General features: G+C 46.4%; 2 protein-coding genes across 7 annotated transcripts in view; one reads left to right on the top strand and one right to left on the bottom strand.

Annotated features, from left to right (window-relative positions):
• The window catches only part of TEKT1 (tektin 1), a 63,350-nt gene extending 57,850 nt beyond the window's left edge, over window positions 1-5,500 (top strand). Inside the window, exons 7-8 of one of the 4 annotated variants that reach the window (XM_037808685.1) lie at window positions 4,710-4,787; window positions 5,053-5,500. In XM_037808685.1, the coding sequence (XP_037664613.1) occupies window positions 4,710-4,787; window positions 5,053-5,197 (223 nt within the window). In that variant the 3' untranslated portion in view covers window positions 5,198-5,500. The remainder of the gene's footprint in view (window positions 1-4,709; window positions 4,788-5,052) is intronic. The other 3 variants (XM_037808681.1, XM_037808683.1, XM_037808684.1) reach the window with 3 other exon arrangements.
• A 1,007-nt stretch (window positions 5,501-6,507) lies between these two features.
• LOC119513462 (F-box only protein 39) lies at window positions 6,508-25,378 on the bottom strand. Of its 3 annotated transcripts, XM_037808678.1 has the most exons (9): window positions 25,279-25,378; window positions 22,563-22,698; window positions 21,896-21,952; window positions 21,344-21,539; window positions 20,082-20,167; window positions 17,256-17,570; window positions 9,833-10,930; window positions 8,654-8,830; window positions 6,508-8,323 (listed from the first exon to the last, which is right to left on the bottom strand). In XM_037808678.1, exons 1-9 carry the CDS (start codon window positions 25,308-25,310, stop codon window positions 8,195-8,197), a joined length of 2,226 nt encoding a protein of 741 aa, XP_037664606.1. In that variant the 5' UTR covers window positions 25,311-25,378; the 3' UTR covers window positions 6,508-8,194. The 3 variants fall into 3 exon arrangements, with proteins under 3 accessions (XP_037664606.1, XP_037664607.1, XP_037664608.1); XM_037808680.1 differs by lacking the exons at window positions 6,508-8,323; window positions 8,654-8,830; window positions 9,833-10,930 and adding exons at window positions 14,613-14,784; window positions 14,939-15,011 and having other exon boundaries at window positions 25,279-25,377; XM_037808679.1 differs by lacking the exons at window positions 17,256-17,570; window positions 20,082-20,167; window positions 21,344-21,539; ... (1 more) ...; window positions 22,563-22,698; window positions 25,279-25,378 and adding an exon at window positions 13,598-14,932.
• Between the last annotated feature and the right edge of the window lie 1,873 nt (window positions 25,379-27,251).

Here is a 27,251-nt window from a genome sequence, read left to right as displayed (position 1 = left end):
CACTATTTACTTCCTACAAGATCTAAAATACATAAACTGTAATGATAAATCAGTGGCTTTGGACTCAATGTAAAATATGTAATTTTTGCAAGAACTACATAAAGGTGGGGGAATGGAGGAGTATAGGAACATAGTTTATGTGTCCTATTGAAGTTAAGTTGGTATCAAAGAAAACAAGGTTGTTACAGAGTTAAGATGTTAAATTTAAGCCCCACTGTAAACACAAAGAAAGTATCAGAGAATATGATCATAGAGCTGAAAAGTAGAGTATGGGTTACGAGAAGTGGGGGAAGAGGCAATGGGGAGTTAATAAGAAATGAGTGTAGGTTTTCTGTTTGGGGTGAAGAGAAATTTCTAGTAATGGATAGTAGAAAGGTGATGGCATTGCAACATTGTGAATGTGATTAATCCCACTAAATGGAATGCTTGGGAGGGGTTGGAATGGGAAGATTTATGCTGTATGTATGTTTCCACAAATGAAAAAAAAGACAGTCTAAATAGATAATGACAATTAAATGCCATAGATGATCATGGATGAGATCTAAGAATAGAGGAGAAATGGCTCAAAAGGACACAATTGGGACATAAAAAAATGAAATATAGAATGTAAGCTTTATATCAGTGTTAAATTTCTTGAACTTAACTACACTTAATGTGATTACATAAATGAATATTCTTGTTCATAGGAAATGTATATGTGAATTATATTATTTGTTCAAGGATATGTGCAACTTGCTCTCATATGTTCAGAAGGCAGAGCAATAGATGATGTATGATAGACAGGGAGGGAGGGATGGAAAGAAAGAAACGGTAAAGTGACAAAATATTAAAGTTGGTAGATCGGGGTATCGGTGGAAGAGGTTTGGGGTATGCTGGAGTTCTGTGTATGGGGTTTGTATTATTTTTGCAACTGTTACTCTAAGTTTGAATTTATTTCAAAATAAAAATTAAAACAACAACAACAACAACAAAAAACTGCACACAGCTGTTTGTTTGACCTAGGACCTATTCTCCTTGTAATATCAGATGTTAACTGTAATCTATACCCAAAAATACCTCCTCCCTGAGACTCCCTGAGATACTATTATCTCTATAATCCTCCCCTCCTCCCTGTTGATTACAATCAATTCCTCCCTACATTGCATGACCCTGCTCCCTGCTTTATGCTCTCATACTCACTGGAATGTTGAGTCCTTATAACCAGCTTATTCAGCCCCTCAAAGGGCAGACTATTTCCACATTGTGCTCCGAACTGGCCGCCATTCAGAGCAGCTCCTGAATCCATCCAGGGAAGCTCCTGATTTCAGGGCAACATGGCTTGACTTCCCCACCCTGTAGATGAGCCCTATAATAAAAGCTCATGTCTCAGAGTGTGTCCGGTGCTTTCTTTAGTCCTTTGGCTACGAAAGACCTCTTGGGCCGTGACAAGTATAATGTTGATAATTTCAATAATTATAACCACTAACATGTTCTGAGTGCTTACAATGAGTTAGACACTGGTGACACTCCTATTTGACAGATGGGGAAACTGAGACTTGGTGGAGGTCACACAGATAGGATTCAGACCTAAGCAGGCTGACTCCAGAGCTTCCATCCTAAATCCTTGCTACTGTTTAGTAGCAAGGAGGAATTTTTAGATGGAGGAACCAGGGCAGAGTTAATAACTTGCTCACAGTGATTTGATGTCAGATTTAGAAATTGATCTAAACTCTACTCTTTGCCTCTGCATTTGGAAGCCATTTGGTAACCTCAGGTCCTAAGCAGATATTGAATGGGGTCTTTCATACTGAGGAAGCACAATCAGGAACTTGGCTTCTCGTGTGTAAAAGAGAAGAGCTAAGGGAAGTTATGAAATCAATGCTGAGCTGACCTGGCTTCTGGGTTTCCTATGCACCCTGCAACTGAGGTACTTCTTGTACCTCCTTGCACCTTTGGGGATACATCCTGTCAGCAAAGGGCTGAGGCCCCTGTATAGCCCCTGGCTCCATGTTTTGGGATGGTCAGCCATACACAGTGACCTGAGGAGGAGACAGTGTTCCACTGTTGGCTGCCTAACCTAAGCCATGCCCACCCTCCAGATCTCCTTTGCCCACCTCCATTATGGAGGCTAGAGTAAAATACTTTCCCAGCCTCCCTTGCAGCTAGCAGGTGGCTATGTGACTCAGGTCCGGCTAAGGATGCAAAATCAGAAGTTTGCTTGGGAATGGGGGAGCTTCTGGGAAAGCTTTTGTATACTCACTGGTGCTGTCCATTACTCCCTTTTTTTCTGCCTTGAAAATGGTGATGTGTTTGGAGCTGTGGCAGCCTCTAGAGACTATGAGGAAAGGCCAAAAGAAGCACAGAGATGCTGGACATGACCCTGAGCAGCCCCAAAATAAAAGCAGCAGCCACTTACCTCCAGACTTCCCATTAGTGAGAAAAATAAGCCCCTATTTGTTTAAGCCATTGTTCGGTCCTCTGACATTTAGATGGGACCGTATTCTGACTGATAACTCCATCGCAGAGACTGAACACCTAGCCCAGAAGCCCACTACCCATCACACTTTTTAAATGCTTTCTACCACCAGAACCCCATGTCAAACAAACTCTTATAGGAGAAATGTGAGTAAGTAAAAATTAGAGGGATTTTTTTTTTTTTTTTTTTTTTTTGATTGCTGCTTTTGCCAAAGCAGGAAGTTGGGGAATAAAACCCCATTCATATTTTCCTACAGCAGCATTCCCCAGGGGGCTCCAGGGAACGTACTTCAAAACACACCAATTTTTTTCCAACCTCCTCATGGAAGGAGGGAAAACTGAAGCCTGAAAAGCAGCAGGGGACCAGCAAATGGCAAACGCATTTCACAAACAGGATCTCAAACAAGGAAATGGGCTCAGAATGCTAAGATGACTTGCCTGAGGTCACAGGGTTAATGAATTACCTATGCTTCATGGCAGCTCAGGCTTTCAGATCCTGAAACCAAGATCTGTTGCCTCAAAGCACTTTTCCCCGAAAATTCATTTGGCAAGTCTTTAAAAAAATGTAAAAATTAGGAAGAAACTCACAGAAACCCTTGTATCGAGGAGGATTTGCTTGTTTATCCAACTGCATCTAGGTTTTTACCTTCTCTGTAGGGAAGCTAATACAGACCTCAATGACTCCAGCAATGATGACTGCGCATGAGAAACCATTAAATTCTTCTGTCAGTCGTCAAAGATACACTCATTTTTATTGCATGTCAGGCCTGTGGCATTGGGTGTGTGTGTGTATGGAGAAGGTTGGGGGGACCATTTATTTATTCCTTCACTCAACAAATATTTACTGGGCACCTGTATACAAAGTCAAGGACTGTGCTAGGCGCTGGAGTTTAGAGGTGAATAAGACAGAGATCCTTGTCTTATTTAAGGAGGCCAACAGTCAACCTAAACAACAAAGTCAGGATGGAAAGTGCCATGATGGAAGTAGACAGGACAGTGTGATAGTGAGGGACAGGATGGGTGGCCACTTTAGACTGGGTGTTGAGAAGGCTTTCGGAGGAGCTGACGAGCGGGCTGAGACAAATCGCGGACGAGAAGGCGGCGTCCTGTATCTGGGGAAAACCATCTTATTTGGCCTTTTTCATGAGAAAGCCAGTGTTGCTGTAGAAAAGGAAATTGTGGTACAAGCTGACATCGGAGAGGCGGACTGGGGTGAAATCATGTAAGGCCTTGTAGCCCACACTAAAGTTTAAACCAGTTCTTCAAAAAAAAAAAAGGGCACGTAAACGGGCAGGGGTGACCTGGGGGCTCTCCAGGCAGAGGAGGTAGCGTGAGAGCCAGGCCTTGAGCCCACTGTTGAGCTCCTCCGAAGGCAGAGGGTCTATGCTGTAGTCAATTAGAGGCTGGGGGCGGGGGCAGGGCCCCCATCTCCTTATCCATTCAACCCACCTCCCACCTCCCAACTGAGATCTGCGCTTCCCAGTTTCTGTGACAACGCGAAAGGAACCCTGGTCTTCCAATGTCCCGCCCCCTCGCCCACACCCAGCCTATGGTCGAGGGAGAGGGTGCGGAGCAACCAATCAGCGGGCGATCTTGCTTTGCACGCGCTCCCGGGAGCGGAAACTGGTGCCTACTTGTCAGGATTGCTTTCTCTGGATAGGTGATCTTGGTTTGGGTGGGGGCCGAGGCAGCGGCTGGGAGAACCTGGTAGGAGTGTGGCGAGTCCCAGAGGCCTAAGGGATCCTTGGCCTTGGGAGCCAAGGCTGGCTCTGCGGAGAAGGTCAAGTCCGACCAGTACTCGGTGAACCCTGACCTCACGAATATTCTGAATCTCTGAATAATGTATGGAGTTGGGAGAGGCAGACCTCCGAGGATCTCTGCCTTGGGAATAATGGTATCTCCCTAAAAGTTTGCCAATTCACTGGCTGAATGAATTGCTGAATAAATTGTAGCTGCATCATCAGCAACACCGGTCCTTCCGAAGAGTTGCTCACAGGCTGGTGGTGCTCGCGGAGACCATTACTCCACAGTGAGAGGTGTCCCCGGGTTAAGGAAGAAGGAGGGCGGTTCCCATGGTAGTCTAGAGGAGGTACCGAATTTTGGGGAAGGAATTGAGAAACTTAAGGAAAGAAGAATTTGACATCTTTAGTGATTTGTACAGGAGGAGCTCCATTATGGCATACATCACTGTATTGTCATTAATTAAATCATTGTCATCTAGAGTCTCTCTGCATTGTAACTGATTTCTGTTTCAGAAAACAAACAGTGGATGTCAGTAGGCAGAGATGGATGGCGAAAACCATTTTGGGGCAGGGGAAACCGGAGGAGCAAAGGTAAAGAATCGAGCGTGGATCAGAGAACTGGGCCCATTGTGTAAGAGGTCAGATGGATGGAGGGGATAGGGTGTCAGGTTTTGGAAGTCTGGTAACATCAGGCTAAGAAATTTGAACTTTATCCCTTAAATTTTTAAATTATGCAAGTAATGCATGATTGCATTCTTGTTTTGTGTATAATGTATAAAAGCTAGTCTCTCTTGACAACTACCTGGCCCATTCCCATGTCACTGACAAGAGACTGGTTTTCTTCCTTTTGACCAAGCTGCCAGCCTCACTCCTTGGGGGCCTCTATTTGTCTCTCCCTGGTCCTGACTACCCTGAACCAATTTTGCAGCTGTAGGACTGCAGAGAAAAACAACTCTGGACTGCAGGGGGAAGAAAGGCAAAAAGACAACTTCAGACGCTAATTATTCTAAACATCAGTCTTGCCTGGACCTCCCCTGCCCCTTTCCCTCTCACCTCACCCCAGCCTTTGGGCTACCCAGGTGCCTGAGAGGCTCCTAAGGAGGCTGTTCCTTATCTCCCTCCTCCTCTCTCCCAGCCCTTAGAATCCAGGCGGCCTAACTACTGCAAAGGGAAACATTCCAGACCAAGCCAGCCTAATCACAACCTCAGTAAATCCCCCACCCACCCCATTGATTATCCCCTTATCTTCCAGGGCTTTTTGACAGAGTTGAGTTCTATGAGTTCTACTGTCTCAGACATAGTAGCCCCCCCCCCCGCCCCCCAATAAATTCATCCTTGCCTGCTTTACATCGTCTCGTGCAGTTTTTTCTTTGACAACACTATATCAGTTTGAACTGTAGGAGTGTATCTTTCTAGACCTTCCATGCAGTGTAATGATGACGATGATAACAATGTCATGTCTTGTTTACTATGTACCAGGCATTGTTCTGAGCGCTTTATGTATATTAACTCATTTAGTCCTGACTCCACCACTTTACCTCATGTACTTTTTAAACATTCATGAGGTGTTGGTGAGAGGAGCTTGTAAGGTGATTTGTGAGGTGCTTTCCTGCTTAAAATGGTGACCTATGCCTTCTGTTACCCAAAGTACACAATACAGTTGGCTGGAGGAGTTGCACTGTTGGATCAGGGTCAGGAACATTGCCTTCTGACTGCTTAAAAAAAGAAATATTTGTCTTATTACTCAGGAAGATGGGTCAAAACAAATAAATGACTTTGAAACAATTGTTTACTGTAAACAAAGGTGGATTCATGGCTGAATATCTTATTTTAATTCATCCAATAAATAGTGTCTCCTCTATGCCAGGTAGAGTTCTAGCATTAGAGCTGTAGCAATGGACAAAGCAAAATTCATGCCCTCAAGGAACTTACCTTTCACGTGAGCATTTAAGATGGTATGGTGTGTTTGTATGTTCAGGATTATGTTTTTTAAAATCTAAGTTTTTGCGCATGAGAAGGATAGGAATCAGATGAATTTTCTAAGTAGCACCCAGGATGCCATACACTCTGACCTTCTCCCTGTGATTTCTCTCTCTGTGTGATATTCAGCAAAAATTTTGTGGCTCCAGATTGCAAATCAAAATTTCTTGTTGTGGGTTCCCTTTTAAAAAAATTTCCAGTTGGGCCAAAGGAATAAATATCCATTAAAGAAGAGGGGCATTTTGTGTTTATAAGAGATTGCTTCCTTCAAGTTGATATCTTTCAAGTTGGTGACATCCCCCTCCCCCCAAAAATGGCATTCAACACTAAAAACATTATAAAGATTAATTCATATCTTTTTATTTTACTCAGAATATTTTGTTCTTAAGAGTTTCATCTTACCCAGCATTTCTAAGCTAAATATAATAAAACAGAAGTTTTAATTGATCCTCTCTTCCAAACACTGTTGCTTGCTGGGAATACAGTATAACTGACTCCAAATCTTCCTGCCATGGGAGGTAATACATAGTCATCCAGAGCACAGCTCTGGAACTAGATTCAATTTGACTCCCAGTTCCAGCAGTTCTTAAATCCAATTCTAGGCAGGTCACCTCCTCTCTGGTCCACTGGCATTAGATTGTTCCCAAGGGCTCTTCCCGCTTCACTGTGTATCAGACCTGGGAGCTCCCACAGGTGGGGGCCCCATTCTCCTGGCCAGTATTGATCTTTTCTGAACATTAGTGAGATGGAAATAATATCTACTGAAACAGTATTGCAGGAGATTCAAATGAGAGAATGAATGTGAAAAAGCTTTGAATATTGACTGCACTGGACAAATATAAATTTTAGCAAAACTAAGCATAAACATGGATACAACATACCAAAAGCAAAACAAAATCTGAAAAGTCACTTGTCAAATTATTTGGGGATTTTGATAATTTATATCTATCAAAAGAAAAACTTACATGCAACTATATGCACAAATATCTCAAAAGACCAGAAGCAATACATATCTAGGGCTCAAACTCCCTATTTAAAAAAAAAAATACTTTCCCTGATTATAAAAATAACACATGGGATAAAATTGAGAAATATGGAATAGTACAAAAAAGAAAGATAAAACCCACATATAATTCCATTACCCAGAGATAACTACTATAACCATTTTTGGTGTATCTCATCTAGACTTAAGAAAAAATTCTTTTAAGTGCTTTATGTAATTAATATTATACTAAATATCGAGTTTTGTGTCCTGCTTTCTTCGGCTAACATTACATTAGGAGCATTTTCCATGACATTCCAAGTTCTTCATAAATATGAATGTAATGGCCACCTCTGGTTTGGCCCCCTCATGAGGACTCGGCATTCACAGCAGGTTGGCACGATGCTGCCTGGATGGAAAAATAAATGCAGAAGATCTGCGTCCACCAAAGAGATAAATTAGGGCATAAGCTACTTCTGTGGAAGGGAGTTCCAGCTCTGAGAAGTCTCCTTCTAAGTGGGAATTCCTCTGCTTCGTTCAGGGACATGCTGGCAGATTTTCACTCATCCGAGATCAGCCAGGGCCAAGGTCAGTGTCAGGAGGCTCTGACATGAAGGGCCGCCAGGGAAGAAAGCATTTCTGAACTGATAATATCAGTCAGTGGAAAATGCTGTTCACGCACCCTCTCTCAGGTGCACAGGTTAACAGGAACCGAGGTTACCAGGTAAGAAACTGGTCCTAGTAGCTTTGGGTTTTTAGTTCTATGGCTGAGTGACAGTGTGAAAAAGCAAAACCAAATGACAAAAAAAGAAACCACCCCTGGATAGTTGGTAAAGATAGCACTTTAAAATCACCCAGGGACTTTGCAACACCAGGAGTCCCAGCCTTGGCCAGGGCACTTATGTTGGTGTGGAACTGGCAAAATGGAGGGAGGAGAAAAAGGGGTGGGGGCTGGGGATACCCCAAGTGAAGTTCTGCCACAACCGGATTTTTAAGTTCAAAGTGCTCCTTGCTTTCTTCCTCTGGATAACACTCATTACATCATGGGGTAAGCGATGACAAAATAGTTAAGTTCTGAATTGATCAGTTTTCTGTACTTCCTGTAAATTTCCCGCAGCGTCCTGTCCTCTTCATTTGTCTCATATCTGTTTGTATAAATTCTCACCTGTGCCAACAGAGAACACAGCCGCATGTGTGTGTGCGTACACACACACACACACACACAGACACACACACACAGAGTAACTACATCATCTGGGCACTGAAAATGATCGAATAATCTGCAAGTACAATTATTGGTGGAGGTGAAAAAACCCAAACCAACCACTAAGGAAGGGTTCTCCAAATTCCCTTCCGTGAAATTGTCCATTTCGGAGGACAGCTTCAGGTGAACTGAATGCCTACTCCTCCCTGCTTCGTGTCTAACTGTGGGGCCCGGGCACTGGGCTCTGGACACCCTGGCTTTGCCCCATGGAACCACCCAGGGAGCTCTTACCTTGAGTGTGCGCAGGGCACACTGTCCCTCTTCCTGACTCTTCAGGATCCGTTCCACAAACTTGACATCCAGGAAAGCCCAGATTTTGAAGTAAAACAACTTCCTGCAGGATAAGATGAGGATGTGCAGCTCCTCATCGAGCGACTCATGGTTGTTGTTGAATTCAAAAGTTAATTTCTGGAAAACCACCAAAAGGGAAGATGGGTGTGGGCCAAGATGCTGGGTACTGGCGGGTCATTCTGTCACACTTCCATGACTCAGCTTTGGGCTGACAGCCATGGTGGTTTGTGGGGCTTTAGATGAGGGGCACCTGTCATGTGTTTCTCAGAGGGAGAGAGTACAGAATGGGGGTGATCTCGTCTAAGTTTGCAAAACTGGGAATTTGGAGTCCAGCCCTGGGATGGCCTTGCTGTGTGACTGTGAGTAAATCACCAAACCTCAAATTCTTCTGCAGCACAAAAGGATAATAATGATGTCTGGCCTGCTCAGCTCAGGGCTACATGGGTATCAAAATGAGCAATTAGCACTTTGTAGTCTATCAGAGTGAGTTGCAGTATTTATTCTTGTTAATATCCTTGATCACAACTTTCTGTGAGGTCTTTAGAAGGGAAAAAAGTATCCAATTTTATAGGGAGGGGAAGCTGCCAGGTTAGAAAACAAGCATAGAAGCTCTGACCTCTTTTATGATCTAAATCAAATATGACTTTTTGTTTGGTTTGCTTCTCTCCATTCTATCTTTCCAATCACCGGGCTCTGCCCTAACCAGCCAGGTCCCATGCTTAGAGCAGAGCAGAGTTGCCACGCTCTCTTCTGCTCACTGTTGTGACCCGCTGGGAAGGTATGAAGAGGCTGCCAATCTACTTCTCACCTGTAGAGGCATCTTCTTGCCTCAGAGCTCTGAGCCTGGGACATGGGGATTTTTCTTGGAGGACAGCCAAAAAAGGAAAATTCCTTGTATTTTATGTGTAGGAAATGAGTAGCAGCTTTTGGAGTCTGCTGTGGTCTTAGGGGGTGTGAGAGACTTAGTTTGGTAATATTTCCCAGAACCTAAATTTGAGTTCAAAAGGCAATGGGCATGAGTGTGTTTGCATAAGCCCAGCCGAGAGCAGGCAGCATGGGCTTCCCCCTGGGGGATCAAGTCACTCCTTGCAAGCCTCCCTCTCCTGACTTCATACCTACCTGCAGAGTGTTCCGGAACATGGGCAGGAGCTCCATCAGCGTGGGTCTCATGGACCAGTCCGGGTCACTGAAATAGCAGCTTCTCAGACTGATGCTCCTGACTGGGATTTCCTGCAAGAGGATCCGGGCCAGGCGCTCATACTTCATGACCCGCTCGAAGAAGAAGTTCACCTTCAGGCTGATGGCCTGCTTCGTCAGCTTGGCCCACGACATGCCCCAGATGACCTGCCCATGGGGGTCATGGATGTGGCATTTGATGTTTATGTTTCGGAGGGTACCAGCATTGTTCTCACACAAGTTCTCCAGCAGCTCATCGGAGATACAGTTATAGTTGAGGGTCAGGGACATCAGGCTGCAGAATGTGGTCATGGTCTTGTTGAACTGGGGGCTGCTGTAGACAGAGAGGTGATGGCTGAAGAAGTCCTCGATGTTGAGCTCTGATACCTTGTTCTCATTTCTTAAGTAGCTCAGGGAGTTGAGAACATGGCAGCCTTGCTCCACAGTCAGCCTGGCCCCTTTCAGGTTGAGATAGTCCAAGTGTTTGCCCATCTTCTTTAAGAAGAAGCTCAAGCTCTTGATGAACGAGCTCCTGATGCTGTTCCTCCAAACCAGGCGGTCCAGTTCCAGATGCTGTATGGAAAGTGATTTCAGACGGTTGTTAGTCTTGCCCAAGCATGAGAGAAGGCCTCGCATGGTGACCTGGAACTTCTTGGTCAACACTGCATTGTAGGGGTTCAGGAATTTGATCTCCAGGTGCTCTAGATAACGACCAAATTTCTTAACATACCAAAGAGCTGACTCAAATTCGGATGCGTGCACCCTGGAAGGTCTCCCACTGAAGGTGATGGTCCTGTATCGCCAGAGTTCAGCCGAATACATCATCTGGTTCCACTTTTTGCAGACAAGGGCTGCCCTGGACCTGTCCCTGTCTCCCAACCACCAGAAAACACGACGCAGGCACACATCGGGCAGAGTGGCCCAGCAGCTCTGCTCTTGGGGCTGGATCAGTTCACTTTCTTCGTCCATCAAGGAACTGGGATGTACGGTGCAGCTGTGTGGTAGGCAGGGCTTCCAGAAATGAGGAAAGAAGAGCAATCGCTGTGGGGGGTAAAAAGGAAGAGCCATTACCTGTCAAACAGAAATTAAATGCAATTGAGCAAATTTTTGTTGTGGTCCTATGCATATCAGGCACTGTGCCAGGTGCAGGTGGTTCAATAATAAATTCATGAAACTGACCACACCATCAAGAACTTCATGGGAAAGAGACCAATATTTAGTGACAAAATGGTGAGAGAAGTGGAAGTTCTGGGTATGTTTGTGGCATTGCAGTAGTGGTGATTCTGTCTGGGTAAGGAGGAAGTAGAGAGGGCTGCTTAGAGGAGGTGACATCTGAGCTGGATTTTGAAGGATAAGTGGGATTTGCGAGGCAGACCATGGCAGCCTAGAGGTGGTGGAGGAAGAAGTGACGCATTCCAGGCAGGGGAAACAATATGTACATAGACACAGAATTGTGAGTTCTCATGACGTATCCACATTCATGGGAATTAAAATGATTCGGATGTCGAGAGCTTAACTCGTAAGGGGAGGGTGAGTGGGTAGTGATGGAACTGGAGCTGGAGAAGTGGGCGGGTGCTGAATTCAAGAGGGCTTGGAATGATATGATAAAGACTCAACCTGGAGACAAATGATTACAACTTCCTCTCACCTTGAGATTTTGGAATTGTGACCTGGCTTGCACCTTCCCTGCATGAGAATCACTATGTGTGGTGAGATGCGTGGCTGGTGGTTGTGTTTATATTCAAAAGATACAGCAGGAGAACCAGGGTGAAGAGACCCGGCTGAGGTCATGGAGAGCCCTGGAAGGTCGAAGGGTTATGTGTCTGGAAGTGACGTGGTCAGTCTTAGGTGAGGAAGGACACTGCAGAGGAGTGAGGGTGAAAGGCCCGACAAAGTCCAGGTTCAAGGGCAGCATTGTAGTCGGAATGGGCATGGGTTTGTGAGTTATTGTGAGGCCATGATTTGGTCATTGGTGAATGTAAGGTGGAGGAGGACTGAATGGTTTCTGACGTGGGCTGGTTAGGATGTCCCACGGGAGCTGGACTAAGGCCTGCCCAGCACTGAGCCATCCGTCAGACTCTTTAGAGCAATCTGCTTAAATGCTCATGACTTTTTTGCTTTCAGTGTTCCCCCTGCCTGGAAACACCCCTCCTTTTCTCTACTTCTCCAAAACCTCCCATTCGTTAAGATTCCAGCCCCACCTCGCCATAAAGCTTTTATTGGCTACCTTGCCAAGTGGCCAAGATTATTGATCATGACTCAAAAAAACCTCAGGGCTGGAGGAGACCTGGGAATTCATCTCTTTACAGACAGAAATGGGGGCCAAGAGAGGAGAAGGAACTTGCCCATGATTCATATAGCAAGGGAGTAACAGGGCCCAGGCTAAACACTAGCCTTTCTGACTCTCACACATCTTTTCTTGGGCCTCGGGTGCAGAGCAACAAGTTAATCATACTTCTCAGTTCGGGACAGATTAACATTATTTGTCTGTGCAAGACCTCTCTCTGGTTTCACTGATTCATTTATTCCCCTTTATCCCTGTGTCCCACTCCATTGCCACACACCACAGGCAACTATTCTGGTGTGTTTGTGAGCATCTTTTTGTTTGTCTGTGTGCCTGCCCAATGTGTAGTTTGTCTGTAAGGCTAATTCATGTTGCTCTGTGCACATCATACTGTTGCTTCTATGAGCTGCAGAGAACCCATGTGGGTACCCCTGCCTTTCTCCTACCCGTTCTCCTTCCTCTCTCCCTGCTGGCCAGTCCCCATCCCCTTGTATAATCTGTGCCCACACCTTTCTCTCCCATGGGATCTGCAAACTCCTTGAGGCTAGGGACAGCCTCATGCTTTTTTTGAGTAGGTACATAAACATTTAAAATGAACAAACAGGGTTGGCTCTTCAATCACAGGTAAACCGCGGGAAGCTAGGGGCCTCCACAGCACTCAGCACCCAGCGAAGTACCCAAAAGATGCTCAAGAAAAGCTAAACCAGTTCAAGAGCTGACAGTGAGAGGTCAGATGATCAGACAAGCTAAGCCATAGGATGGGATTGGAAGGATGTCATTGGTGGGCTGGGAGAGTTGTTGCAAGTAGCCCTACAGTTATAGGTAATTCTTGGGACTCCCCAGAACCCCTCACCAAGGAGAGGCAGTGGTGCTTAGTGGGTTGAATCCTGACTCTGTGAATTGCTAATTGTGTGACCTTGGGCAAGTTCCACATCTGTAAAATAGAGGTACAGTAATACCTTTCTCCTAGTGTTGGGATGATTGAATAAGCCCATTTATGGAAAGAACCAGAAGAGGGCCTGGCACATAATAAATGCGATATAGGTATTCCCTGCCATTAGTAAGTTGGGGCCAGAGTCCTGCAACATCCCTGTAAGGAGCGTATAATGCCCCCGTTTTGCAAATGGAGAAACAGATGTTGGAAGGTAAAGTAAGTTTCCTAGCGAGATCACGTCGTAAGTGGGGAGGTGGGGTTTGAACACAGCCAGCCTCCCCAATCTAGGCTCAGTCCACCAAATCGCACAGCTGCCAGTCAGTAAGGAAACCTAGGGATGTCCGATAATCGCTAGGAAGGGGAGGCGGCCCAAGACACTTCCGAGGGGAGGCCAGTGCGGTGGGGCTGGCCACGCGGGCGTCGGAGCGCGTCCGGCGGTCAGCCCAGCTTGAGCCCGCCCCGCACCCTTGCCCGGGCTGCCGGCACCCACCTGTTACCGGCTCGCTGCTCCCCGCTTGGGCTGAGCCCCGCTTGGGCTGCAGGGAAGGCGAGCGCGCTTGCCTGCTCCGCCCGCGCCGCTGCTGCTCGGACGCTGACTCCGCGAGGGCCGGGGGTCCGCGTCCTGCCCTCGCGGGGGCTACGGGCCGGGCACCGGGCCGCCTTTATGACGCGCCGCCACCGGGCACAGGGGCCCAAACCTGAAGTTGTCAAATCAGTCGACCGCGTGCGTGGATGGCAAGACGGGCCCCCACGCAGACTGGCCAGGCAGGAGCCCGGGCCGGGGGCTGCAGGCTCGGCCCGCTCGCGGGGTGAGGACGGGCAAGCCCCTTACCCTTCCCGCTTCATGCAAGGAAGAAGTTCTGCGTGGACCCCGGGGCTCGGGGCCCTCTCAGTCCATTGCCTTTCCTGGCTCACCTGGGGATCCTGTGGAGCCCCAGGAGCCCCGGCCTGTGCGCCTCCCCTTCCGAAGCCGGCGGCTGCGCGCTCTGGCCGGGGGTCCACTTTCCTCTATTTAGACAGGGACCCCAAAGACCAGCCATGAGCAAAGCTGACTTACCGGGACATGACAAAGCTTGAGAACAGCCCCACTTTTCCAGTTTCCGGAGGGTGGGAAGCACCTAACCCACCCATTTTCTTTGGACCTTTCCTTCCCTAGCAAGGGCTAGGCCCTAAAGGGTCGCCCCAAAGCCCTGGCAGAAAAGTAGGGGTGTCTGCTTTGCTTGGAGGTAGGATGCATGTTTAGGCTTCTCGCAGCTGCTCTCCCTGTGGGAAGGCCTTCAGAGACACCCGTGTGGCATTCACCTGGCTCTTGCTCACCACTCCAGACTCAGTTCTCTCCCCTCCCTCCAAGTCTTCTTTTCTGCGGCTCCCCCTTTCCCTGTGTACCAGGAAGGACACCTAGGGATGTCCAATCACCCGTAGGAAGGGTGCAGCTAGCCCACCCTGCAGTCCCTTGCCTGCCCCCCCCCCCAAATTAAAAGTAACGAATCCAAAGAAAGGTGAAGTAGCTTTCAGGGAGGGGGTCTTTATTCTTCAGGGACAAAGGTGGCTTCCCCAAGGGGTTCCCGCTCCGGGGCCTTCAGGCTGCATCACAATTCTCCAGCAGAAGAACTGGAGACCGGTTTTGTTTGTTTTGTTTTTTCCTGATTTATCTGTAGCCCTGGGGCAGACTAACATCTGTTCAAAAGAAGGTCAGTAGTTAAACAACAAGGCTTTTCTTTTTTAAAAGAAGGAAACCCAAAAATTAAACCCTTCTCTTTTTCACGACAGTATCATAGAAAATAAGCAGAAAAACCACTGTAAAAAGAGAAATCTTCTAATTTGGCAGTACCTTTTCTTTTCCAAATTTAGCTGGACTTTCTCACTTGTTTTCCTTTCGATGAAGCTAACCACCAGCATTTCTCCTAAGGAAATGGATATAAAAAAGGCTGCTGTGTTTCAAGGCGGAAGTACTAATTCCTGGAATCTCTCTAGGTGTTGCTGCCCACGACCCCACCTCCACTTCCCTGAGCACCTGCTCTGAGCTGCAGGTGACCATGACTGGGGTGTGATGGCATGGAGCCCACCCACCCTGAAAGGGACTCCCTGACACTGGGTACAACGTTTAAGAGAGGCCTGTCATCAGCGGTGAGGGGTGGGGGTGGGGGTGGGGGTGTGACTGGACAGATTAGGGAGCACCCACACCATGGACTCTTAATCAGCATTGAAAAAAAAAAAAGAATTTGAGCTGCATCATTTGACTTGGAGGGCTTTTCCTTAGGTATTGCTCAGACACCACATGCAAAGAAGTGTATATACACAGGCCTCCAAATGCATCTGTTTGTACATGGTTACATAATAGGGTTGCCAGATAAAACACAGGACAACCAGTTAAATTTGAAATTCAGATTCATACTTATGCTAAAAAAGTGATTCTTTGTTTATCTGAAATTCGAGTTTAAGGCTGGAGAACAGTATGGAAGGAAACATCTAATTGTGGCAGCAAAGAAAAAATTGCACCTCCAGAAAGTACAAAATTAGCCCATATCTGTAAAATTATATGTGTATATGCATACACAGATGCATAAAGAAGTTAGAAAAATAAAAGATTTAGACCTACCTTTTTGTAAGAAGTGCAATCATATAAGGCAAGTGGCAGAGTAATGAGTACACCAGAATATTTGGGTAAAAGAAACTACTCAAATTTGTGTATGTGCTTATTTACTTTTGTGTGAGCAGAAATGAAGTGGTGAGAGGACACCTATCAGGCTGGTGAAACTGGTGTCTCTGCAGGTGGATTGGGGAGGTGGGTGGGGGTGGTTAGCTTTGCTTCTATACGTCTTTGCTTGGTGATATATCACTGGTTACAACAAAGTCTAGCACTTTGGTATTTTGCAAAACATCAAAAAATGAAAATTTTTTTAAAAATGTGAGGCATCCAGCCTGTGGGAGCCCCTGGCCCCTAAGTGTCTTGAGAACTGCACACAACATTTTGCTTGACCTAGGACAGCTGAGGTTTGACCTATTATCCTTGTAATAGCAGATGCTAACTGTAATCTATACCCAAAACTACCTCCTCCCTGAGACTCCCTGAAATACTGTCATCTCTATAATCCTCCATGTTGACAATCAATCCCTCCCTATGTTGCAGGACCCCACTCCCTGCCTTACGCTCTCATACCCATTGGAGTGTTGAGCCCTTATACCCAGCTTATTCAGCCCCCCAAAGGGTGGACTATTTCCACATTGCGCTCTGAACTGGCCGCCATTCAGAGCAGCTCCTGAATCCATCCAGAGAAGCGCCTATTTCAGGGCAACGTGGCTCAACTTCCCCACCCAGTAGGTAAGCCCTATAATAAAAGCTCTTGTCTCAGAGTGTGTCTGGTGCTTTCTTTAGTCCTTTGGCTACGAAAGTCCTCCTGGGCCACGACACAGCCTAAGAGCTTACGGGCACTGAAACCAGATACACGTGGGGTCCAGGCTGGGTTATGTGACCCCGAGGAAACTACTCCACCTTTTCATCCAGTTTCTCATCTGTAAAATGGGGACAAAATCCCCATCTATTGCTTATAACAAAGTGTAACCATTTGTAAAGCACTTAGCATTGTAACAGGGACATAATGGTTAACTACTTCATTCTTACTATTACTAGACAATAATCCAGGACATAAAAATCAGGGTATTGAGGGAAATGTAAACTTTGATCTGCTTGAGGCAAAAGTTCTGAGCAAGCCACCAGCTGACTTAGGGTTTGACTGAAACACTTCTGATCTCTGGGCCTCAGCTGCTTCATCTATGAACATGTGAGAGAGAGAGAGAGAGAGAGAGGGAGGGAAAGAGAGAAACAGAGAGAACCTCTGCATTGTTCATCTACCCAACAGTTTGGAGCACTCGCTATGTGTCAATCCCTGGGCTGGGAGCCAGAGACAGCGATATGAAAGATGTGGCTCTGCCTCCAATGGGGGCCCGGTGTGGGGGAGATAGCACAAAGAAGCTGGGTGATGAGAGCTGTGACAGTATGCCTGGGCCATCGGGGCTCCCAGATCATGGGGAGAGACGAAGGGCTTTGCAGCTGCAACACTAGCCAACATTCTGCAGGTCACGGGTTTCCTTAAGAAATTCTGCAGATGGTGCACAGCCAGGTAAGGTAGAGAAGAGAGGTGGGGTACCTGATGCTGCTTTAGGGTCGGCAGGGGAAGTAGGATTCCACACTGAGAACACCTCCTCAGAATGTCATAGGCTGCCTCATCTCCCAGAGGAAAGGTGGTCCTGGGGTTGAGCTCAGACCTCAAAGGAACATCCAGGGTTTTGCTGCTGCATCTTGGTTCTTGTTTTTTTGACTTTTCAGAACGAGGAGGAAATCTGTTTGTGTTTTTTGTCTTCAGACGAACAACTTTCTCTGTTCTGGAAGTTTGATCTTCAGCAGGCTGACTTGGAAGGGTTGGAGGAGGAATTTCTGGCTTGCAGACTGGACGACATTCTTCCTGCAGTTAGGGGAAATACATCAAATTAAAAAATGACTTTAGCCTTAATGGTCTGACAATACAGTAGGCTAGATAGCTGGAAAACTTTCCTCTGGAAACACTGGATAAAATATGGCAAACATTCACTTAAATGCATACCTGACTCTGCAAGAAAGGGAAACCCCCATGTTCCAGGAATGAAGGTCTGACCAGTTAGGCACATGGGCTGTCATTCTGGTTACAGGAGGAGATTTGGGGTCAACCTTGTAACTAAGGGCTTGGATGAGAGGAAAGTCCCATCCATGCAAGGTGGGAAATTGGCACTAAGACTCCCCTTCCCTTGCATGAAGCTTGGACCCTTGAAGACTAAACTGTGGTGGCTTAGAGAAAAGAGCCAATTGATCGCAGAAGGAAAGCGGCAAGGAAGCTTGTTTATCTTGGCCTGGAATTTGAGTGTGGGGAAGAAAAACTCGTACCCTTGAAAATCCAAAATCGCAGGCCCATAACTGATTGCACTGTGCTTACAACTTTTCCATAAGTTTGTGTTTGTTTTAAGCCACAAATTATACAAATATAAATGTAAATTTAAAAAAGTACCCTACATAGAGATGCAGAGTGGCATAATGGAAAGGACACCACTTTTGGAGTCAGGAGTCTCTTGAGGGGGAAGTTCCTTCCTTTCTTTGGGCTTCACTCAGTCTGGGAAATGAGGGCATTAGACTGGATCAGTGGTTCTTAACTCTGGCGGCACATTAGAACTACTTAGGAAGCGTTTTAGAAAATAGCTGTCCACACGTGTGCAACTTACTCTCAGATCATTCCGAAATACACACACACGTGTAAAGGGAGAAAGAGATGTGGGTGGGGAGAAACATAGGCAAATGTGACAAAATGTTAACATTTGGGGAATCTGGGTGAATAACATACAGGAATTCTTTGTACTATTTTTGCAACTTTTATCTATGCCTGAAATTATTTCAAAATAAAAACTTTTTATAAAAGATGCCCAGAACCTACTCCAGAACAATTAAATCAGAAAGACTTCGTTGGGGGGTGGGATCCAGGCATCGGTATTAAGAACAAATATGTAGGTGATTTCTGTGTACCGCCGAAGGCTGAAATTCATTGGTCTGGATGATGCTTCTCCCACTCAACCCCCCTGGGGATCTTACGAAATTAGATATTTTGATTCAGCGTTTCTAGGTTGAGGTCCTGAGAGTCTGCAATTCCAGGAAGCTCCCAGGTGCCACAGATGCAGTGAGACTGAGGGTCCATGGACCAGACTTAAAAAAGCAAGCAACTGAAGGGTGGAAAACAGCTCAAATGTCCACCGACTGATAAACGGATACACAAAATGTGGTATATAACGTACAGTGGAATATTATTTAGCCATAAAAAGGAATGTAGTACTGATACATGATACATGGATGAACCTTGAAAACATTATACACAGTGAAAGAAGACAGTTACATATTAGATGATTCCATTTATATGAAATATCCAGGGGCAAATCCATAGAGAGAAAGATTAATGCTTGCCAGGAGCTGGGGAATGGGGGAAATGGGCGTGACTGCTTAATGGGTATTGGGTTTCCTTTTGGGGGTGATGAAAAGGTTCTGTAACTAGATAATTGTAATGGTTGCATAATATTGTGAATGTACTAAATGTCACTAATGGTAAATTTTATGTTTATATGTGTATTACTGCAATTAAAAAAAAAAAAACCACAAAGGTGCTGGATCAGCCTAAGATCTCTTTAGCTATGATATTTTATAGTTCCATGAATTGAAGGGGGTAAGAAAGGATAACAGTTCTCTGCCCAAGGAGGAGGTGATGAGTTCCTTGGAGAGAAGCCTTGGTTAGCTTCCCCAAAGGGAAAATGCTCCATTTTGTGCAAAAGAGGGAGTCACTGGGCACAGGTACTCCACTAAAAGGTGCTTAGGGCTTAGAGCTCTGGAGAGAAGAGGCTGTGAGTATTCCAAGGCAAAATTAATCAATGAACCTGTCAATCATATCATATCATCGCACCTCTACAGAGTCCCCTTTTGGTACTGAGCCCTGTGTCAGCTTGATGGAGGTAAGAAGGAGAAAGTCATTAAGTTTTGCCAAGGAGCTCACAGTGCACTAGGAGAGAAGACTCCCACCTGGGACAGAGACAATAAAAGGGAAGTCCTTTCGAGGCCCAAAATGCAATATCCAGGCCCAGGAGGTTGGAGACAGTGAGAAGTGATCAAACATAGCTGGAGTTGTCAGGGAGGCTCTTTGAAGGACTGGGCACAATTGAAAAATGTATGCTGAATTATGTATGTTGAATGATGAAAAATGTATGCTGAATTAGCCTAAAGCAATTCATTAAAAATCCCTTTTTTGAACAAGGCAAGAATATATTTTTAAAATTTATATGTATATTTTATGTAGACCTCTAATATCTGTGCTATGTAAAATTGGACCCAGAATCTGCCTTTCATTTCACACTTTCTGGAATCAGGACTCACAATTGACTCCATTAGACAATTACTAATTGCTACTCACCAGATGGTAGAAGTACTTATTTCCTGGAATCATTTGGTTGCAAGAATGACAGTGGATTTTCTTTACAGGAGCTGAGATTTTCTTCCCTGAATAAGCACAGAAACAACACCACAAACGATTTGCCCTTGACGACGGCTCGCCCAGCTCTCCCATGACTGCATACATGGCCTGCGCTTATGAGAATGAACTGCCCCCGGGCCTGCCCAGAAATGAGCTTCCTTCACTCCCAGCATCCTCAGTCACACAAGTAACCCATGGCCAAAGCACCCACATCGTTTCATTTATGGCCATTGATGCGTGCTCAGGGCAGCACTCAGCACTGATGAAGGGACAATTTCCCGGAGGACTGGTTTCTAAGGAGAGGAAGGAAGCCTTAGCCACAGATGCCACCCCTATCCCATCTGACTGCTGGTTCATTCCACCATTTCCAAGGTCTGTGATCAAACCAGGTGTCGACTGTACACATCTTTGTTGATTGTATCCCCTTGCTGGAATGAAGGACACATACATGGATCTCATGCTTTCCAGTTTTTCATTTGCCAATTTTGTCCATAGCTAGATTGTTTGATAAGAGAGATTTACTGTCCAAGGCTCTCTTCATGCTCTATCATGTGACCAAAACAACCAGTGAAGTCAAAAGACTATCTGTGCCCTTGATGGCTTGTGGCCTTGGTGAACACACCTTATAAAGAGGTGATTCAGTCAGGTGAGCATGAAATGGTACCAGGGAGCCAACACACAGAACCAAAGGTCAGGTGCTGCAGCGAGCTCCCTTCTGTCCATTACTGATGGTGAAAAAGCTCCAGCTTTGGTATTGGGAAACTTGGGTGCCCGGTCTTATTTCTGTCCCTAGCAAAGCCCTGCTTCATTCTGTGCATCAGTTTCTCATCTGTAAAAGAGTGCAGGTGGGCAGGAAGATCTCTGCCAGGCTAGGAATGTGCTGGAGGAGTCCAGAGGAAGCCTCCCATTTTCTAGGGCTCCCCATTGCCTATGTGTTCATCTGTGTGGCTCCCAGGCCCCCACCCTCTGGCCTCTTGGTCTCCCTGGGGCAGTCATTTAAAGACCACAGCAGGCATACAAGCAGGCCACTTTAGTGCATGATCTAGAACTAAAATAGCCAGCATGTCCACTAGGTGAATTTGAGATTTACAGCAAATATCCTTGCCATCTGTCCTGTTGAGAACTTACACCCCTTCAAACCCATGCAGGAGAGGCTCTGGCCCCAGAATCTTCCCTTTGCCTCCCCAGCCTGTGCTCCTCACCTTCCCCAAGCTGGGCCTCTTGGCCCTGACAGACATCTTTGTGGTGGGTCAGCTCTTGGCGTGTGACATACTGGTTACAATTTGTGCAGAGCTCTGTCCGGCTGCCACAGCAGTCCTCATGGACTCTCAGCTTGCTGAAGCGCATGGCCAGCATACAGAACTTACACTTGACAGGGCGCTCAGGACATTCATTGGCCTGTGGAAGGCAGGCAGGAAGGGCATGATCACTAGTTCCATTGACTGGTCAGGAACGCGAGCCCTTAGGGAACCGAAGCCTATAGAAGAAAGCAGATGGGAAGGTCCAGAGCAGGGGATGGTTCTCAGGGAGTATAAGCTTTCTTGGACCCATGGACTGTGGCAGGCCCTTCTGCCCAGCATCTGTGGGACAGGGAGGGACCTGTGTCCCCATGGTAGGCTAGCTCTCCATTGCTCTCAGAGCATGCTTGGGTGAGAAGAGAGAAGTCAGATGGAAATCTTTATTATTGGCTTCTCCGCCCCTCTCCCTCACCTTCTCTCCTCTTGGCTGTAAAGAAGAAATTACATACGACTCACCTCATGAAACTCCAGCAAATGCTTCTGCATGTGCAGCTGACACATAGCACAGCCAACCTAAGCACAGATAGAGAAATGTGGGTTCCACCCAGCACCTATGGCCTTTTTCCACTTCTGCCTTGGCTCATGGCATTTTAGGTTGGAGCTCCTAGAACATAGGGCTCAGGCGTGGTTATCTCAGTTTCCATGTAGTACCCAGCCCAGTGCTCAAGAAGTGTTTGTGGGACAAGTTGAGTTGAAATGGATCCCTGAGCTTGAGGATCTCTAGAAAGGCAGACACAGGGTCCCGGGGGGGATTACATGCAAAAGCAGTAAAGAAACATCATCTGGGCCTAACTGCCTTCTCAGGCTCTCCTTCCCTGCTTCCACTCTTCACCAATCTCAATAGAACATTCAACCTTTCCTGAATTAGGGACCCCCTTGCCTTGCCCAAACCCATAAGCTTGTAGGAAAAGGATTGGAAATGGGAAAACTGGGGGTAGACTTGGCTGAGTATGAAAAAGGCAGAACTGCCATTTCTATTTCAGTCGGGGGTCTGAGGCCAAGGGGTGTGGGGGTTACTGCCTTGCCCAGGGCAGCTGCATGGGGCCTGGCGGTCAGGACTGGACTCTCGTCCCTGATCCCTGCCTGGTGCTCCCAGACTCTGTGCCTCGTTCCACCTCCTCACCTGCTTGTGCCCCTTCTCCTGGTGCTCCTCCATCTTCTCCTTTAGGATGGGCTCCTTGCATTCCGGGCAGAGGACCAGGAACCGCAGGCAGTGGACCTCATGGAGGGCTAAGTGGGCAGAGGTCACACTTCTTTTGCTATGGGTTCAAGGATGAAGGAAAAACAGGCTTATTTTATAGTATAAAAACAAGGAACAATGTTGCACACACAGGGCTGGATCAAGATCTGCCTTAGTTTTCCAGGGCTGCTATAATAAAATACCACAGACTGGTTGGTTTAAACACAGGAACTTATTGTTTCACAGCTCTGGAGGCTGGAAGTCCAAAATTAAGGTATTGGCAGGCCATGCGTTCTGGGTGGTGGCTTGCCAGCAATCCATAACACCATCTCAGCCTGCATCATGAGGCCGTCTGTCTCCTTCCGTCCACCTCCGTGTCTAATTGCTTTTGCTTGTTAGCTAGTCTATAGGGGTAAGGCCCACGCTGATTCAGTTTGGCCTCATCTTTTTTTTTTTTTTTTTGTTAATTTCTTTTTTTTTTATTAAATTCAGTTTTATTGAAATACATTCACACACCATACAATCATCCATGATATATAATCCACTGTCCACAGTATGATAACATAGTTATGTGTTCATCACCACAATCTGTCTCTGAACATTTTCCTTACATCAGAAAGAACCAGAACAAGAATAAAAAATATAAGTGAAAAAAGAACGCCCAAATCATCCCCCCATCCCACCCCATTTGTCCTTTAGTTTTTATCCCCATTCCTCCACTCATCCATACACTAGATAAAGGGGGTGTGATCCACAAGGTCTTCACAATCACACTGTCACCCCCTGTAATCTACATTATTATATAATTGTCTTCAGGAGTCCAGACTGCTGGGTTGGAGTTGGTAGTTTCAGGTATTTACTTCTAGCTATTCTAATACATTAAAGCCTAAGAGGTGTTATCTATATAGTGCATAAGAATGTCCACCAGAGTGACCTCTCGACTCCATTTGGAATCTCTCAGCCACTGAAACTATTTCGTTTCATTTTGCATCCCCCTTTTGGTCAAGAAGATACTCTCAGTCCCACGATGCTGGGTCCACATTCATCCCCGGGAGTCATATTCTGCATTGCAGTTTGGCCTCATCTTAATAGGATCTTTGAAGATCCCGTTTACAAATGAGATCATACCCACAGGAGGGGGTGCAGCGAGCATTTGAACATGTGGGACGCAACTCATCGCCAGCAAGACCTTTAGGGGCCTTCAGCCCTGAAACTGTGATGCTGACGCCACCTGTCCGCTTCTCCACATTGGTCTAAAGTCAGAACAATTGGAAATCATGAAATAAGTGTAAGGATCTTTTATAAGTTCTCGTATTGCCTGTGGTGGGTGGTAAGGAGCAGGAGGGAGGGAGGACAAAGGGGCAGGAGGAAGCTTCTGTCTTGATGGATCTGTTCACTGTCTTGCTTGTGACGGTTTCATGGTTGTATTCATGCATCACGAAGTGTCAAACGGTGCACTTTAAAGAACGTGCGGTTTATTTTATGTCAATTATACCTCCATAAAGCTGTTCTTAAAATGAAATATCAAATATCAAATACAAATATTTTTTCTTGTGTTTTGGTGCCCCTTCTCAGCTGGCACCCATTTAGCCCAGCCACACGCGTCCTGCAAGGGCAATGCTAACTTTCCAAATGTAGAGCTTTCCACATCTCCAAGAGGTCAGTGACCCCTGTTGCCTGCCTACGGGCTCAACTGTGGCCACCCAGAGAGGCCCTAAGTCCCTTCTTGGAAACCCCAAGGAGCAAAGACTTCTGAGCCTCCCAGTTCCTGGGCAGGGCATTTCTCTAACAATCTCACAACCAAGAAATGCCTCTTTTCATTTCAATAAACTCTCGCTGTGATTGTTTGGGAGACTCAGTGGCCATGGCCCTGCAAGCCTGGGTGACTGTGAACGCAGCCAGCCCCAGCCCCTGGCACATGGGACCTGACCAGAGAGAAGCCCTCGCAGCCCCCCTCCTCTTGCTCCTGCGCTGCTCAGGCAGACAGCATCAAGTCTGCTGTGCCTTCCTTTCTCTGTTCTCTCCTCCATGCCTGGCTGGGTGTTCTCACCACCTGCTCTCCCTGCCCCATCCCCTCAGTGACCAGGGAGTCAGAGGGTCTGCTGGGAGCAAAGCTCTCTGGGAAGGACCCTCCCTGGTTCCTGGCACAGGTGGGAGCATCAAGGGTGGGGCTCTTCGATCCCCTCAATTAGAGCTGTGGTCCTGGACCCCGCTCCCTCCTCACCCCCTCCCCACTGGCTCTCTCCAGGTGGGGTCAGGAATGGACCTGTTCGATCTCTGACGGCTCCTTCCTTTCAATGACTGGTGTGGAGACTATGTTATCAGAGCCTCAAATTAGGACCAAGGGTCTGACAGGCATGAGTAGTGCAGTGGGGATCACGAGCCTGGCTATTTGTCTTCAGGACTTCAGGACTGTCCCAGAAAGTCTAAAATATTGGAGAGGGGTGGGGGATTTGCAGTGAAGTTAGTGTAATGGTAACCACTCCTTACCCAGAGATTTTCTGAGATGAAAGCTTCCACCCTTCCCCACCCAGGCATCTTTACGCAGGGACCCTTTCCTCCTAACTTCAGAAATAGCCTTGTCATGCCTGCCCCTCTCTCTAGCCACCTCCGGTCAGCCAGTGATTGGAGCAGGGGATTAGAGAAGGTGCCTTCTTACCAGTTCCTGCACACGGAGAAGTCTTCCTCCATGCTCTGGTCTCTAGAGTCTTTCTTTTTGGTTTCGTTTCCTTTGCGGAAGAAACAAAACTGAAAGTGTTTCCGCAGCCCAGCCCACAGCCCCCGGGAGGAAGGGGAGCTTCCGAATTCTCAGCTGCCAGCTTGCTCCACGTTTCCTGTGGTGGGACACGCCCAGGAACCCCCCTTTAGCCTGGCTAGCCCAGCTTGTGCCCACTGCTGTCAAAAGCTTTTTCTAAGACCCTGAGGGCAGGAGCCAGGGGTCAGGTCTCCCCGCCGACAGCAGCTGCTCACCCACCCAGCCTGGCGTCACTCCATCTCTCTCCATCCCCTCCAGCAGCCACTGGCTTCCCATCCCTTCGCCCTCTCTCCTGCTCTTCTCACTAGGTCCTTCCTCCGCAGGAAGGATGTGGCTTGTGCTGAACTTGAGGGCTGCTCCCTAAAACTAGCTCCTGGACCTTCTGCACCATGCTGTGGTCCTAGTTAGTGATGACTTTGTAAACGGGGTCTGGGGAAGAACTGGGGATGTAAGGCGGTGTGTACCCCAACTACAGGCTTTGGAGTCAGACCCTGGCTCTGTGACTTAGCAGTTTGGTGACTTAGGGCAACTGCCTGTCTCCCTGAGGGTCTCTGTCTCCTTTTGAAAAATAATTATAGCCCCCTTTAATATAATGCTAGCTAGGTGACAGGCATTGTGAGGAAGGTTTTGTAATCATTTCCATTTTATAGTTGAGGAAACAAGGCACCGAGGGGCTAAGTAAGTTGCACAAATCACACAGCCAATAGGAGCAGAATCTAATTTGTACCAGGTAGTGCAGCCCTAGACTTGTCCCTCCTGGAAAGGCCAGAGTCAGGAAGTCTGAGTTTGAATCCTGGTAGGGTAACTAATTGGCAGCCTTTGTCACTTCAGCCTTTCTGGTCTTTGTTTCCTCGTTTATTGGATGAAACTGGGGACCTGTAGGACCTTAGGAGTCTTGGATGCTCCTAGAAATTGTGTGCAAATTGTCTTCAGGTATGTTTGTGCTTTTTCCAGGGGAGGTTCTGACGTTTTCATCAGGCTCTGAAAGAGGTACATGGCCTGTAGACAGTGTTGAACTACTGGACCAGTTGACCTAATGGTTTGAGATTCAAAGAAACCAAGTTCTGATAAAGATAACACATGTCCAAAATTACATATGCATAATTGCATTGAGTTACTAGAGAATATTTGTATGTTTGTCTATTTGTGTTTGTTCTTTCCACAGGGTTGCAGTTAGTTACCTAAACATGATGAAATAGTACATTTAATAACTCAGTGGAATTGAAACAATTTAAAAGTAATTACAACCCCATAAGAGACATGTGCTTATTATTTAACTTCATGTTGACTATTTTAGGAGATTTAATGTGTCTGTTTCCCAAAGTTTTATTCATAAAAAATCAAGCCCAACTTGAGTCAACTTCAAGATTCACCTTTATTGTTTAGGAACACGACTACGATATTAGCATGCACTTGGTTTTACACATTTGTCTAGGCATTTTGATTTATTTCAACATAATAAGCACACTGTATACCTAGCTTCACAATACCTGATCAATATTTGGCACTCTACTGCTTATACACATTGAACTGTAGGCTCAGAGTTTTGGGATTACTGTGGCGAAGATTGATATTAAGTAAAGAGGGGCTGGCCTTTTAAATGGAGATTTGATGTGGATCAGTATCTTCCAAACCCCAACTTGTCTGCATGTTGCAATCAATCCCTTTGGGAACTTAAAAAAGCACACTCATGTATGATTTAACTGGTCTGACATGTGGCATGGGCTTTGAAATTTTAAAAAGATCCCCAGGTGATTCTAATATGCAGAGCAGTTGGGAGTCACTGGTATAGAGGGAAATGTTGGTTTGGAAGTCGGGTGTTCTTAGTACCAAGGTGAGTATTGTCATTCAAGGCCCTTGGATCTTGGCTTTCCCAT

This window comes from Choloepus didactylus, chromosome 18 (assembly GCF_015220235.1).
Source record: "Choloepus didactylus isolate mChoDid1 chromosome 18, mChoDid1.pri, whole genome shotgun sequence".
In the NCBI taxonomy this organism is placed as follows: Eukaryota; Metazoa; Chordata; class Mammalia; order Pilosa; family Megalonychidae; genus Choloepus; species Choloepus didactylus.
The sequence above is the reverse complement of the archived record's forward strand: the minus strand, read 5'-3'. Positions and strand labels throughout refer to the sequence as shown.